We start from the raw sequence: 13,847 nt of genomic DNA, 5'->3' as shown, positions 1-13,847 counted from the left end.
GCTATAAATAGGGTGATTTAATTTGGGAATTTGCTACTCCTTTTAAACACAGTTAAAACAGCTCTTGAAAATGCGCTAAGCTGTACCCGCTGTGTATGTAGCCTTCCAGTTGTAGCTTTTACATTTGACTTACTTTGAATATGTCTGTTTTTAACGCATACAGATAGAAAGTATGCTCACTTCTTCCCATAAGTTTTATCGCTGTGATGATGATCTTAAAAATAAATGTGTGGTGTTCTTTCCCCTCACTCTCAGTCGTATCACCTACCAGAAAGCCCTATTAAGCAACAAAATAGTGTGAGACAGTATTTACATCACACTTTTGAAACAGATTCAAGCAGAGCCAGCTGCTGTAAGATTATTTTACAAATCTATTGTAAATTAATAAAAGGAAAAAATTGCCTTCCTTTAGGTAAATTACAGTCTCCTTTACTAATTACCGTAGCTTGAAGCCGCAGTAAATAAGTACCTGCCTCACTGCGGTGAATGGGAAATGAGAAATGTAATTTTGGTAACCAGACTTGCCTTTCTTTACCCATTTAGTTCGTATGTGTTCCAATAGCTTCATTCACGGAGCTCTGACTGTTGCTCAATAAAAGCTTCCGGAGGATAATGTGCTCAAAGTGAAGCACATGCCGGCAGCTTTGTTCAGCGCCGGCGAACCTGCGCGCTGCGCTCCGCGGCCGCGCTCGCCCCGCGCCCCACCGGTGCGGGCTCTGCCCGCGGGACAGCGCTGCTTCCAGCCGGGGAAACGCCAAGCCACTGTGGGAAAGGGGAAAAGGAGGGAACCAAACAAACCCAAGCCCGTTTCTCGGTGGTTGCCCGGTGTGAGATGAGCTCGCTGTGGCGCGGGGGAGGACAGGCGGGTGCCGGTCGGTCGTGATCGGGGCGCGGGGACTGCGCGTCGCCGGGAGCGGTGCGCTGGGAGAGGGAGCGGGGAGCGCATTGTGTGTGTCCTCCCTCACTCTACGGCGCCGAGTTTCCCGGGAAAGCTCTGGGCAGCGGGTTGGATTCCTTGGAAACGCTCGTAGTAATAATGTTAACTGTAAAAAACGTGTCCGTAAATCCCTAGGAAAAAGGTTTGTCTATGTGTCCCAAAGTGTCGCAGTTCCCAGACAACTGGAAGCTGTGTGTGAACTACTGCAGCCGCTTTGCTCTATTTCTCGGACGCTTCTTTGTGTTAAGTTTCCGGGTACACTTGGCTTTTTCCTCTATAATTAGCTTTCTTTTGCTGGATTCATTGATAGATACGATAATCCAGTGTTGATAATATCTCAATTCATTAACATAATGAATCAGAAGGAAGAGGCTGATAATACATCAGAAAGCTTCTATTTATGTGAAATATCTTTGGCAGCAGTAGGAAGAGAGTAGAAGGAGTATCAGACAGCTAACGGGACCTCGGGAGCGCGGCTGCAGGAGGTCTCAGGTGCTCTCTGCGGTTTGAGCTCCTGAGCGCTTCCTTCACAGGACAGCCGTGTCCATTGCCGCGGCGCTGATGTGGGAAAATACCTGGCTCCCCTGGCCTCGGTCTCCCAAGTGGTTCAAAGCTCCCCCTCGTTTCACATCCCCGTTGTGTTTGGGCTCCCGGCCGCCGCTGGCAGAGCAGCCCCGCGGGCTGGGACGGGGGCTAGCGCTGCCCCCCGCCCGCTGCTGTGGCCCCGTTTGTGCGCATTACCCGCGGGCTGGCGCGGCCCGGAAGGGGCCGGGGATGCTCCGAGAGGCTCGGCGAGGAGCCGGGAGAGGCGAAGCGGGTCCAGCGAGGTCCCCATTCCTTGTCCCATCGGCAGGGAGTACTTCTGCCCCGGGATCATATCTCTTTTAAAGTTTGTCATCAGCCTGCTTCTTCTGCCAACGCAGAAGACGGAAAAGATGCAAATATTTGTAGAAGTTAAGTTTTGCGTTGTTTCGGGCTTACACATCCAGAATTCTGGGAGCGGACCTTTTCTGTGGTCTGTGTCTGGCTGCATTTTGTCCCCATTGAGACAAAAATGTGCTTCGGGGACTAAACACGCTCTTACCGGAGTCACTTTAAAGTGGAGTTTAAGATCACTGGTGACTTGAAGCACCCGCACTGAACGGCTGCTTGTGCTCCCTGGGGAGCACACCCGAAGCTCCCTGAGGGTTGAGCCACGTAGCCCAGCTGCAGCTTCAACATCTTACGAGGAGAGACCGCCCGTAAAACAGAGAGCACAGAAGTCTACATGTACCCTTTTCCATTTTTTTTTTTTTCCTTCTTTTAATTTTTAATTGAGGACACGTGTTGCCCGTGATTCAATCAATTAAGCAATTGCAGTAAATCAATGAGATAAATACAAATAACACGAGGCTATGGCTTTGGGCTAGGCAGGGTTAGCAATGAGAGTAGGCTAGGAGTGGGGTTAAAAGCTGGAACAGCGTCACCTGGGGAATGAGGATGTGTGGTGGAAACCAGCTGGCAAGAGCATCTCCCGCTTCCCCTGATGTGTGTTCACTAAGGCCCCATGGTGCTGGTATCGGTCAGCACAGCACCGTACCTGTGGAAGGGCTGGTGGGGAGGATGGCAGCAAGGGGGAGGTGGGAGGGCGTGGTGTGAGATGTGCGTGCAGGAATCTAAAGGCGAGGAAGGTCATGGGGTGACCGTATCATCCCCCAGGACTGCAGTCCAAGGGGTGGGTGCCTTTCCCTGCTGGTGGCCCTCTCTGCCTGCACAGCCCCAGGGTCTACCTGTCCCTTGCCATCCCATCTGTGTGTGGCTCTCTCTCAATGGGTCTGAAGTAGCCGGGCAGGCAGCCGGGAGCCCTCGCTGTGGCCGCTGTCAGTGCCGGCTGAAGGGAATGCCTCCTCTGGGACCCACCATGCCGGCTTTTCCCCCGGGTGCCGCGGCAGCTGCCTCCGGACCCTTAAGCCTCTCTGTGGATGGCAATGTAGCCCCGGCTCTTTGGGGGTATCCAGGGTACAAATTTAAAGGGGTTAAAAGGGGACCTAAGGAGAGAGGCAGGAGGTGTGAGGTGTTAGGGGAGTGGGCAGGAGCCACACCATGAAGGCTGGGAAAGGAGCTCAAGGGCTGGCAGCAAGACCCTAAAAGAACAGGAATCCCTGATTGCAACCCTAGGAGGGTGAGGCCCATGAAACCCGTCCCTGGAGGGGACTCTCGTGGATGACACTCAGGGATGGTCTGGCACAGTCGAGGCCCAGCAGGCTTGCTTTAAAAATCAGGCAAATACTTCCGTAAAACGGCTTAAAGCGGCAGAAGGGCAAGTCCTGCGGGCACCTGGGCGTCCTGGGGGACACGGCGGTTTGGGAAAGGCATGCGTCAATTTAGCCCTGGTGTTGACTTAAGCGAAAGTGCTAAGCCATTCCTAAACCTAAGTCAATACGGACTTAAGCCAAAATTGTTATTAACGAGCTCTAATCTGATTTAAGAGCCTCCGAGCGAGCCGTGTCTACACGACGCGCGTTGCCTTGCGCCGCGCTCCGCGGTGCCCGGTCCGCCGGGGGGGGCCCGCAGCCGGGACAGCCGGAGGGGTCGGGCGAATGCAGCCCCCGGGAGGAGGAAGGCGGGTTTCGGGGGGAGCCCCGCCGCCGTGATTTGGGCTGACCTGTGATCTCCCTCCACGGGATAACTTCTTAAAACTGTACCCAGCTCGGCTGCCCTGGGGCGATTCGGGTCTGTGCAAGCGCCTCCGGGCCGGGGCTGCCGGGCCCCCTCTGCCGTGCCCGCCCGGGGGTAGGGCCAGCAGCTCCGCTCGCTCGGAGAGGGACATGCCAGTGCATTTCTTCCCCCGTCCCAATGGGGCAGTTGAGCCCTCCACTCCACCCCTCACTGGGGGCCTTTCTTTTCTTCCCCACCAGCTTTGAGCAGCGCTGTTTCAGATTGGCCTTTTTATGTTTGATATAAAGAATAGTTGTTGGCCAATTCCATCTTTTCATCGCTGCTCTCCAGGCCCGGGTCCAAGCGGCTTGTCAGATGCTCATTAACTCCCCCTTTGGCTCTTTCCAGTGTGTCTCCTAAGCTCATTGTGCCAAGAACTAGCGCTTCTTTCTCTTTACATGGCTCCCTTTCTCTGCTCCATCAGGGAGACAAATTACTTTCCAAAAGGGATCGCCAGGGATGGTTTAATGAGAATTTCTCCAGCGCTGGCCGTGGAAATCAATGTAGTTAACATTCGGTGCACTTAATTGGACTTTTCTCTTCTGCCTCCTTCAAAAAAACTCTGAAGCTATCCTGTTAATCTCTCATTTGTAATCAATTGTGTTGACTAAACAAAAGTCTAGGTCGTCCTTTCTTCCTGTCCCAGACAATCCTTTGTTGCCTCTAAATGCCTCATTCTTGAGTGCTCCTGGTCGTGTAGATGGGTCCGATTTTTGACAGTTCATTATTGCGCTTTTGTCCATTTAATCTCCCTCGCTGTGTTTTGCATGTGCATGCCTTAATGAGCTCCGTTGGCAATTAACATGTTTCTAGCAGCAAACTGGTTGCTCAGACGTTTGGAGAGCGGAGTGCAGGGAAAAGGGCAACGCAGCTGCCTGTAGGTTGGTCGCTTCCCGGTGCCCGGCGCGGTGCCGGGACGCACCTGGGAGCCGCCCGGTCCCGGGGAAGCGCCGGGCCGGGCCGGGCGGGCCGAGGGGGAAGCACGGAGGCACTGGCACGTCGCTCTTTGCTCAGAGGCACCTCTAACCCTCCCCCCGAGGCACCGGCACCGCTCAATCTGTTGTGTGCGCGGCTGCGGCGCCGGGAAAGGGGTTTTTGTGCGGGTTTTGTGTTATTGAGGCTTGCTGGCAAGAGTGCCGAAGTGTGAGCAGTCGTGGACAGCAGAAACATCTTGTGAGGGAGAAGATAATTGGAGTCTCTGGCGTGTGTGTGTCTGACAGAGCCACCCCTCCCCCGCGATCTGCGGCTTGTGTGTGCCGGGATCCGGGCGAGAGCCGGGGGGGGTCCGGGGCCGGCCGGTGGCGAGCGCGCTGCCGCGGCCCCTTCCCAGCGCGTCCGAGATCGGGGGGAAGCCGGAGCGACAGCCGGCCCGGGGATGCTGCCCACCGCCCCCCAGGAAGGGCCAAGTGACCAAGGCCACCAGCGGCGGCGGACACGGCACTTCAGGGTGCCCCGAAGATGCCCTTAGCCGTGACGGGGATGCCGCCCTCCCCCCCAGACGGCTCTGTAAACAGCGCCGCTTTTTATAAAAATGCTGTAAGAACGCACTTGCTTAATTCCCTTCCTAGGAGTGGGTTTCGCACTGCTCTCGCCCATCAGGAGAGCTGAGGAAGCAGCCTGCGCGCTGTCTGTGGGCCCCGCAGCCGCGCCTGGCTCCCGCTTTCGGCTCCCGGCTGGCAGCCCAGACCTCTTCCCGGCGCCCGAGGTGCGGAGAAAGCGGCGCTTCCCCCGGACCTGGCAGCGGGACCGGCTCCGTAGGCAGCCCTCGGGATGCGCTCCCGTCCTCCGGGACCTCGTCCTGCCGTGGCCTCCCTCGGCACGGTGTCCTCGCGGGGAGAGGGGTCCCTCCCGCTGTCCCCGGCCCGTGGGTTGTCCCGCCCCGTCTGTCGCCACGGCGGGAGAGCCAGGCTCGGCTGCTGAGCCGCAGCCCCTTCACTTGCGGGACCATTTCCCCCTGACAGGGTTTCCAGAGCGGGTGACTTATCAGTGACGGGGTTTGCATTTTTGTCCTTTTTTAAAATTTCCTTTTAACCTAGAACTGTTCCAAAATTTTTTAACAAATTCGGTCATGATCTTTCCCCGCTGCCAGGATCACTGGACGTTCTTTTTCGCTCCTCAAACCATCAAAACGCTATTTTAGACACTGGAAAATGCAAACCCCGATAAACTCTCAAATCGTCCCGTCTCTACAGCGGGAGCGCGGGGCCCAGAGCCCCGGCCCCAGCCCCCAGCCCGCTCCTTGGAGAACGCGGAACATCGCAGCCTAATAATGAATCCAGAAACCCGGAGCGAGGGGTCGACTCCCGTTCCTGCGCTCGGCGGCGAGCTGTGCTCGTCCTCGCCTCCCTCTATTTAACCACTCAATTAAGCGGAGAAAGGTGAGCTCCCCATTACGCCGTCCCCAGGCATTTCGGTGCCTCTCTCGTTCCCCTCTTCATTGGCAAGCCCGGCCCGAGCAGCACGCACACGCCCGGCCTCCTCAATCTCCTTTCTCCGCTAGAATAATATTGTTCCTAACGACGTGGCCGGAATAGACACTTGCGTATTAAAAGTGAGGGAGGGGGGGAGATGAGAAGGGAATATTTAGTGTAATCCAAGTGCTTGATTATCCATATTCTGATCACAAAGAGTTTCTGAGGCCTGCTGGGAGTGATTAGATTAATGTAATGCGGTTTGAAGGGTCTGTGTTTTCTCTCTTAATTTGGGTCATTACTCGGAAAGCAAGCGTGAGATCATTTTATCTGCATGCAAGGAAAGATAGTCATTCAGGAGCGGTTTAAACACGCCGTAATGAACCGACCCCGAAAAGCGGCGCTGGGAAACTCCGAGCCGCCCTTCGCGCTGCCGGTCGGGGCCGCGCAGCCCCGCCGGGGGTCCTGCAAGGGCTCTGACCCCGTTCCGGGGGGCGGCAGCAGCCCTCTGAAGCCGCCCGGCTCCCTCCCGCCCTCATTCCGCTCCTCTGATGCTCGCGGCGCTCGGCGGGCCCTGGAGCGGCAGGGCCCGGCTCCCGCAAGCCGCGCTCAACGGGGACAGCGCCGTGCAGCCCGGTCCCCGCTCGGGCCGGGGCCCAGCTGGGAAATGAGACACCTGCGAAGGGCCGGTTTATTGTCCCATGATAGATATAGATATAGATATATTCCTCACTTATTCGAGCGTACATTTAAAATGGAGATTTACAGACACGTATAAAGAGCGCTGTCCTGGTGCCGGGCAGGGTGCGGCCAGCCCGGCCCGTCCCGGCCCGCTCCGGCGGCGCAACGCGCCATTAAATAAGATTCCTCTTATATACAACTGCGGCTCGGGGTCGCTTGCTACCGGCGGCTGAGCTCGCTGGGAAAAGGACAGAGAAGCGAAGGCTGGTTTGGATAAATAGTGCTGGCCTGGTTGAGCAGGTCCGAGTGTGGCGGCGTGCCGGGCCCTTAGCTCTGCCCGCTGCGCCCAGGGTCCCGCGGCGGAGGAGCGCTGGAGACGCTGTCGTGCAACTTTCGGACGTGCTTCTTTAAATCAAAGTTTCTGCAAAATCCTTTCCCGCAAGTGACACACGTAAAGGGCTTCTTGTCATTGTGGGTGTGCATGTGGAAAGTCAAGTTATAGATCTGGTGGAAGGCTTTGTTGCAAATGGTGCACTTGTACTGCTTCTCTCCGCTGTGGGTCAGCTTGTGGTTCTTGTAGTTGCCTGCGAAAGAGGAAAAAGATGGAAAACGGAGTTACCCGAGGGTGCCCGGGCCGCTCGGTGCACAGGTAAGGGGAGGCATTAGGAAGTGTCTCAACCCGCACCCCCGTCCCACTTGTCAAACTCGGTCCTCGTCAGCGCGGAGCAGCGCGCAACTGGCATGGCACAAATGAGAGGCAGGGTCAACCCGGTGACCCGCGGCAAACGGAGGGCCCTGGATTAGGACCAAGGCCCGGCACCTTTCATTTAAAAAGCATTTAGGGGGAACCGTCAGCACTGCCCGGCGATGCGGCCCAGCTTAGAGAGAAAGTAATTGGGAGCGGCGGCGGATCTGCCTGCGCCCCTCGCTTCCCCCAGCCAGGCAGGGCTCGCCGCGTTTAATCCCCGCTAATGATGGGCGAGGGCCCCGGCGCGTCCCGGCTCAGCTCACCTTTCTGGTGGAAGCCCTTGCCGCAGAACTCGCAGACGAAGGGCTTGTAGCCGGCGTGGATGCGGATGTGGGTGTTGAGCGTGGAGCTCCTGTTGAACGCCTTTCCGCACTGGTTGCACTTGTGGGGTTTCTCCTGCACCGGGGTGCGAGAGGCCCGTCAGTGGGGGCTGCGCGGAGAGCAGGGGCGGCCGCCGCCTCCCGCAACCCGGCCGCCCCCCACCTACCTGGGTGTGGATGATTTTGTGCCGGCACAGGGTGCTGGCCTGGCGGAAGCCCTTCCCGCAGACCTTGCAGACGAAAGGCCGGGCCCCCGTGTGCACCGGCATGTGGCGGGTGAGGTTGTAGTGCGCGTTGAACACCTGCGGGGAAGCGCCGGGAAGGCGAGGTCAGGAACGGCCCCGCCGCCGCCGCCCCCGGTTCCCCCCACCCGATGCCGGCGCCCCCCTTACCTTGCCGCAGACCTCGCAGGTAAAGTTTTTGGGCTTGCCCTCCGCCGCCCCGCCGCCGCCGCCCCCCATCTTGGCGTGGCCCTTGGGGGGGCCGCCGCGCTCCGCCGCCGCCGCCTCCTTCATCACCTGGTCCAGGTGTCCCGGCAGCCGCTCCTTGTGGGCGAAGGGAGGCGGCGGCGGCAGCTTCTCGGCCGCCAGCCCCGCCAGTTTGGCATTCTCCAGCAGGAAAAGCTTCTGGTGGGCCGAGAGCCCCCCCGGCGGCGGGGCGCCCAGCAGGCCGGCCGGGAAGAGCTGTCCGTGCAGGAGGTCGGCCGGGTGGTACGCGGCGTCCAGGTAGTTGAAGTAGTAGAGGGAGCGGGGGGCAGCCGGAACGGCCCCTGCCTGGTGGATGACCTGCGGCTTGATGAGCCGGCCGCTGGGCTGGCCCAGGGCGAGCTCTGCCTTGCAGCAGACGCCGCAGTTGGCTTTGCAGAGCCCCGCACCGCCCCGCAGGCTGCTCTTCCACAGCTCCGAGTAGTTGAGAGTCTTGGAGGGCAGCTCGTAGCCCAGCGGCGGGATGGGGATCACGCAGGGCAGGGGCGAGCACAGGCTCAGCGGCTTCTTGCCTGGCTCCGGCCCCGGCCCGCCGTGCCGCTCCTCGAAGGCCGGCTTGGGCTCCGACGACTTTGCCATGATCCGCTCGATGGAGAAGGCCAGGGTCTTGGAGGGGTTAGCGGTGGCGGCTCTGCCGTCGTGCCGGGGGCAGGAGGAAGGCATGACCGTCTCCAGCGACCCCGGGCTCGCCATGTCGCTCCGCCGTGCGGGAACTTGGTGTGAGCAGCGACTCGCTCCCGCGCTCGGCTCTGCATTCCAGAAAAGCCAGGAGACAAATCAATTTAATAAGCACCTTGTTCTCCCCCCACCCCACCCCCCACCGGCACCCCCTCCCTATTTACATTCAAATGAACATATTCAAGAACAATGGCACGTAGGGTACCAGATTACTGCTCATTAAGCGGAACACGCTAAAGTAACATGCAAGCTAGACCTTGTTAGTATTTAAAAAAAAAAAAAAAAAAAGGAAAGAAAAAGAAAAACCTCCCCCAGCCCAATGCCACCCAGCCGAGCCCCACCGATGGCCATGGTCCGGGAAATGCGGGAGCAGGGGCGGGGGGCACGGCGAGGGGCGGCGGGGCTCTCCTTGGGACCACTTACCTTTGCCCGGCGCCGGCGAGACTCATCCAAGCAGCGCAGCGTGGCCACAGTCACATTTTGATAGCAAACATCTTCCTGAGCGTCAGATCACGGTCTCGAACATTTAAAGCTGACATCATATGAAGTCACTTTGAGCAGAATGACATGGGGATGCCACCATGGATCTTCCCCAAGCCGAGGCGCCGGGCTGGAGCGCGGTGGGTTGGGGCAGAGAGAGGAAGACGAGCCCCCCCCTCTCCACGCACAATTTCCTTCCAGTTTAAGACGCACAAATCGCTCGTGTGCGAGCTGGGTTTTTCCTCTCTCTCTCCCTTCTTAAAAAGCAACTTGCAAAGCAGAGGAATCGTTTTGCATGTGGCAAATTAGAAGGCAAGTGCGATTCACAAGTTGGGTGGAAAAGAGTGCTCCAGTTCTTGCTGGGGTTAGAAGAGCCACTCCGAATGAGCGTGAGGATTTTTTTCTTCTTCTTCCTTTTTTTATTTTTTTTTAAGAAGGGGGAGAATGATTTTTTTTTTTTCTAAAGCAACTACCACGCAACCATGCTCGAGTTATTTTGGCAACCCATCTGCAATCAGCTCCGTTGCAACCGAGCTGGAAGATAATTAATAAATTGTCACTTATCTGCGAGGCTCTCCAGCATGTATAAATTAATAGCCAACCCATTAATTAGGACAGTGTATTAATGTTAATTAAACTAAGTTTAATTCTAGCCCTCTCCCCTCTCAGGGTAGCTGGTGATTAGCCTTAAATAAATGCAGAGGGAGTCGTGTCCAGGACTCGATTTCGCTGCTGAAAAAAAAATTTAAAATAATAATAATAAAAAAGACCCGTGTTCAGCGAAGGGAAGTTCTGCAAGTTGTCACCCCCTAAAGGTGCCCGTTGCCCCGGGGGGCACCCGACGACTCTCCCTTGCCCTTGTAGCCCTTGTCCTGCCCCCCCTCCCACTCCCCCCAAGCACTTTCTTCTCCCCCCTTTCCCCCCCGCCCCCCCCAAATAGGCAACGCTACATTATAGCGCCTGGATGCCGGGGTTTCTTTCCTTCCTCTCTCTAATTAAAACGCCGTGATGCGGGAGGGGAGGATTTGCAGAAACCTCAGATGCGAGGACGCGGCAATTGAGAGTCCCGCGTCCACCTGTCTGGGGGGGCCCGGCTGCAGGGCAGCACCCCCCGGGCTCTGATTAGCCGCCCCGTCCCTCGCCGGGGCTATTCAGCCGAACCAATTTTCCCCCGGCGATTCAGGGCGCTCAATTCTCTTTCACTTGTAGCCACTATAGCGCTGCGTGGAACCTGGTTTTGTGTGTTTCTAAAATAAAGGGAAGGATTAGCCGGGGGAGAGGGAGGGAGCGAAGGGTTTAGATTGAGCCTGGCCAGAGGTAAAGCAAGCAATGAAAAGGCCCCTATATATATATATATTTCCCCCCCTCCCTCGCGCGTCTAAGAAAGTTTAGAGGAATTCGGGGGTTTTGTGCGGCGCTGACAAAGCCGCGCCTCCTCTCCCCGCCGGGACAGCTCGCCGGCGGCTGTTTGCAGACAGGCTTTTTCACCTGCGAACCACAACACGCTCCAGAAACAAACTTTAAAAGCGGCGGCCGTCCCGGGCTGCCTGCGGGCAGAGGGGAGCGCCCAGCCCCGGGGGGAACATCCCGCCTGGAGCATCAGGTGTTGGCGTCCGCCCAGCCCTGCCCTCCCGGGTCTGACGGGTCAGAGGGCGAGGGAGCGACCGAACCGTCCCGCTTCTGGGCGAGAGGCTGGGACGGGACCGGGGACAACCACAGAAGCCGTGCCCGGTGTCTGGGCTGCGGGAGAGCCCGGTTGAGCCCCGGGGAGCCGCGTTGCCCGCCCAGCCCGCGCGTCCTCCGGGCAGCGGGAGCGGACAGGCTGCGCTGGGCTGGGCTCCGCTCACTCCCGGGGCTCTCCGGCTTTAGCGAAGTATTTAATTAGCCTCCACAAACTTCTTTTCCTCGCCTGCAGATTATACTGAGTGGAGGGTTGGGAACTATTTTACACCTTGCCACTCACATGTTAATTAATCTCTATCTAACCCTAATTGCAGTTTATTCAAGCACCGCTCAAACAGCTCACCCACACAATAAACACTGGGGCTGCTTTTATCCATATTACTCCCCGCTCACACGTTGAGTAATTAACTCCAGTACCAACTAATAGTGCAAACAAATATTTTCTGTAAACGAGATGATTTCGGGCAGGATAAAAGAAGGGCTGCAGAGCCGGGACCGGGAGCTCGCTGCCAGCTTCCCCGAGCCGCCCTCGTCCTTGCCGGGGTGTTTGTGAACCGGGTCTCTCCCTCTTTCCCTCCCTCCCTGGCCAAGGGGACGGCTGCCGGCTCGCTGCTGCGCACCCACCGCCCTGCTCGGGACAGCGGGTCCCGCAGGCCTCGGGGCTCCTGGGGGCGAGGAGAGGAGGGGGGGGGCCCTTTCGGAGCCCCGGGGCTGCCTCCTTCCTGCAGCCGGGAGAAGCTCCGGTGCATCCCAAGGCCGGGTACCGGCTCGGGCCGTGCCGCTGCCTCCCGGCCGGCTCCAAACCGGGTGCCGCACGCCTTACGCATCAGGACGTTGAGATCCCAGCTAAGACCCGGGCATCAGAGCTCAGTATTTTAATTGAAATCGCAGGTTTAGGCACAGCTGGAGGCCGTCTCTATCGATTCGACTTCTGCTGTTCCGGCGAGCATATTACAACTGACTGACTTTGAGACAGCTGTCCCAGCCCCGCCGCCTGCCCAGCACCGAGCCCGAGCCCCTCTGCTCCCGGGGTCTGGGGGGGCCGAGCGGCCCAGCCCGGCTTTGGGAGGCAGGAACATCCGCACGTCGGGCGCGCAGCGGGCTCCGGGCTCGGCCCCGCGTTCTGCCTCTCCCGTGGAGGCAGTTCCCCCGTGGGGTTTTAATCCTTCACCCCCGACATTTGGAGGTAGAAATGGTTTGCGGATTTTTCCCAAGAAGGCGCACGCCGCAAAGACGTTCCCATTGCGGACGCGATCGATCCTACGGTTGTTTTTACGCCGCTGCCTCCCCAGAAAAACGAGTGCGGTGCCCGGGCGGGCCGGGCCGGGCCGGGCCCGTGCGGGACACGCGGGGTCACCCGGGGCTTCTGCAGCGCCCGCTCCCCTCGGGAGTCCCGGACGCGCCCGGCAGCCCCGGCCCCAAACGCTGCCCGGCCGCTGGCATCGAAAACAGGCGGGGGTTCCCCTTTCGCTCCTCCACAGGCAGACCCGCCTGCTGAGGGGCTCCCGGGGACGCGTCCCGGGTGGGTCCCAGGCGGGCGGAGCGCATGGCCCCGCAGGCTCGGCCCGACTCCCCGCGTCCGTCGGGGCCGCCTCCGCCCGGGCAGTCGGCACTGGGCATTTCTGGTCCACTGGAAGATAACTTAGGATCCTCCTAGTTATTTAACTTGGCAGCTGCTTAAACTCCGCAGTGGAAGCTGCCGAAAGTTATTAGCATTATACTTCAATCTCCCCGAAATGGTGGCTTTGATTTCCATGCTGCTTTGCTTTTTATAGGTATTTTTCTAAATAATCCCCCCCCCCCCCCAATTATTTTCCCTATTATTTTTTAATAGGAGGTCATGGACTGCCGGGTGAGCCACCGGCCCAGGCAATTTAGGATGGGGCTGTCTTTGCGAGCTAGGGCTGGGGAGCGGCTTTTTCTGTGGTTTTGCAGCTTTGTGCAAAGGTGCGCTGGAGGGGCCCAGGGCTGGGCTGGGAGGAGGGCTGGGCTGCGGTGCTGCCCGGCCCTGGCCCTACAGAGCTGGACTTGGGACTGTGTCCGTGCAAGGCAGCAACTACGACCTCGGTCAGCCCAGGGATGCTCCCAAGGTGTTTGACCTCAAGTCAGTTTGCAGTGGTCAGAGACAGAAAAATTGCTTGGACAAATTAATGAGCAATGAACAGAGAAGTCAGGATAGCGAAGTTTGGGGCAGAGGTGAAGCCAGGGTCGTCACCCATGTGAATCTTTCCGGTTATTCCTTTGAAACCACAGTGCTTCGTCCAACGGGAGCTGTACCCCTGCAGTCCCGTGTGCCTCAGCCCCCACGGGCAGTCAGTCCATCTTCTCCTGTAGGGCCCATAGCATTGGTGGGGTGACCCTGCTGCCCTGTCACCCAACGAACACTGCCACACTGGGGCAGGGGTAGTGCCTGGAAAGTCCACTTTGGATGGAGAAGTGGCTTTGAGACCCTTCAGAGTATAGGCAGATAATTTTATTTTCTATTTTTAGATTTTTTTTTTCTCTTTAATTGAGGAGCTAAGTTTTTGGAGCACTGTACAGGTCTCAGAAGAAGTGTGGTTAGTGGGATTTTGGAAGCAAACTGGCTCAGAGTCCTTACATGGTGTACTGGTTTATATTGTCAATGATGGCAGGAGTAACATCGAAATTTTCAACCTGAATCCAATTTTCAAGGCTGGTATCTGACCTGCTTCTAAAACTGTTTGAAATCTAGTCCCACTGCAAAGC

At 57.9% G+C, this 13,847-nt stretch overlaps 1 protein-coding gene across 3 annotated transcripts; it reads right to left on the bottom strand.

Moving 5' to 3' along the window:
* Nucleotides 1–6,735: 6,735 nt before the first annotated feature.
* FEZF2 (FEZ family zinc finger 2) lies at nt 6,736–10,844 on the bottom strand. Of its 3 annotated transcripts, none has more exons than XM_088171346.1 (6): nt 10,388–10,844; nt 9,381–9,971; nt 8,187–9,028; nt 7,962–8,096; nt 7,738–7,870; nt 6,736–7,310 (listed from the first exon to the last, which is right to left on the bottom strand). In XM_088171346.1, exons 3-6 carry the CDS (start codon nt 8,970–8,972, stop codon nt 7,054–7,056), a joined length of 1,311 nt encoding a protein of 436 aa, XP_088027472.1. In that variant the 5' UTR covers nt 8,973–9,028; nt 9,381–9,971; nt 10,388–10,844; the 3' UTR covers nt 6,736–7,053. The 3 variants fall into 3 exon arrangements, with proteins under 3 accessions (XP_088027472.1, XP_088027474.1, XP_088027473.1); XM_088171348.1 differs by having other exon boundaries at nt 10,473–10,844; XM_088171347.1 differs by lacking the exon at nt 10,388–10,844 and having other exon boundaries at nt 9,381–10,306.
* Nucleotides 10,845–13,847: the final 3,003 nt, after the last annotated feature.

The sequence above is a fragment of the Sturnus vulgaris genome, chromosome 11 (assembly GCF_052056855.1).
Source record: "Sturnus vulgaris isolate bStuVul1 chromosome 11, bStuVul1.hap1, whole genome shotgun sequence".
Taxonomy (NCBI): Eukaryota; Metazoa; Chordata; class Aves; order Passeriformes; family Sturnidae; genus Sturnus; species Sturnus vulgaris.
Note: the sequence above shows the minus strand (reverse complement) of the source record. Positions and strands in the feature narration are given on the sequence as shown.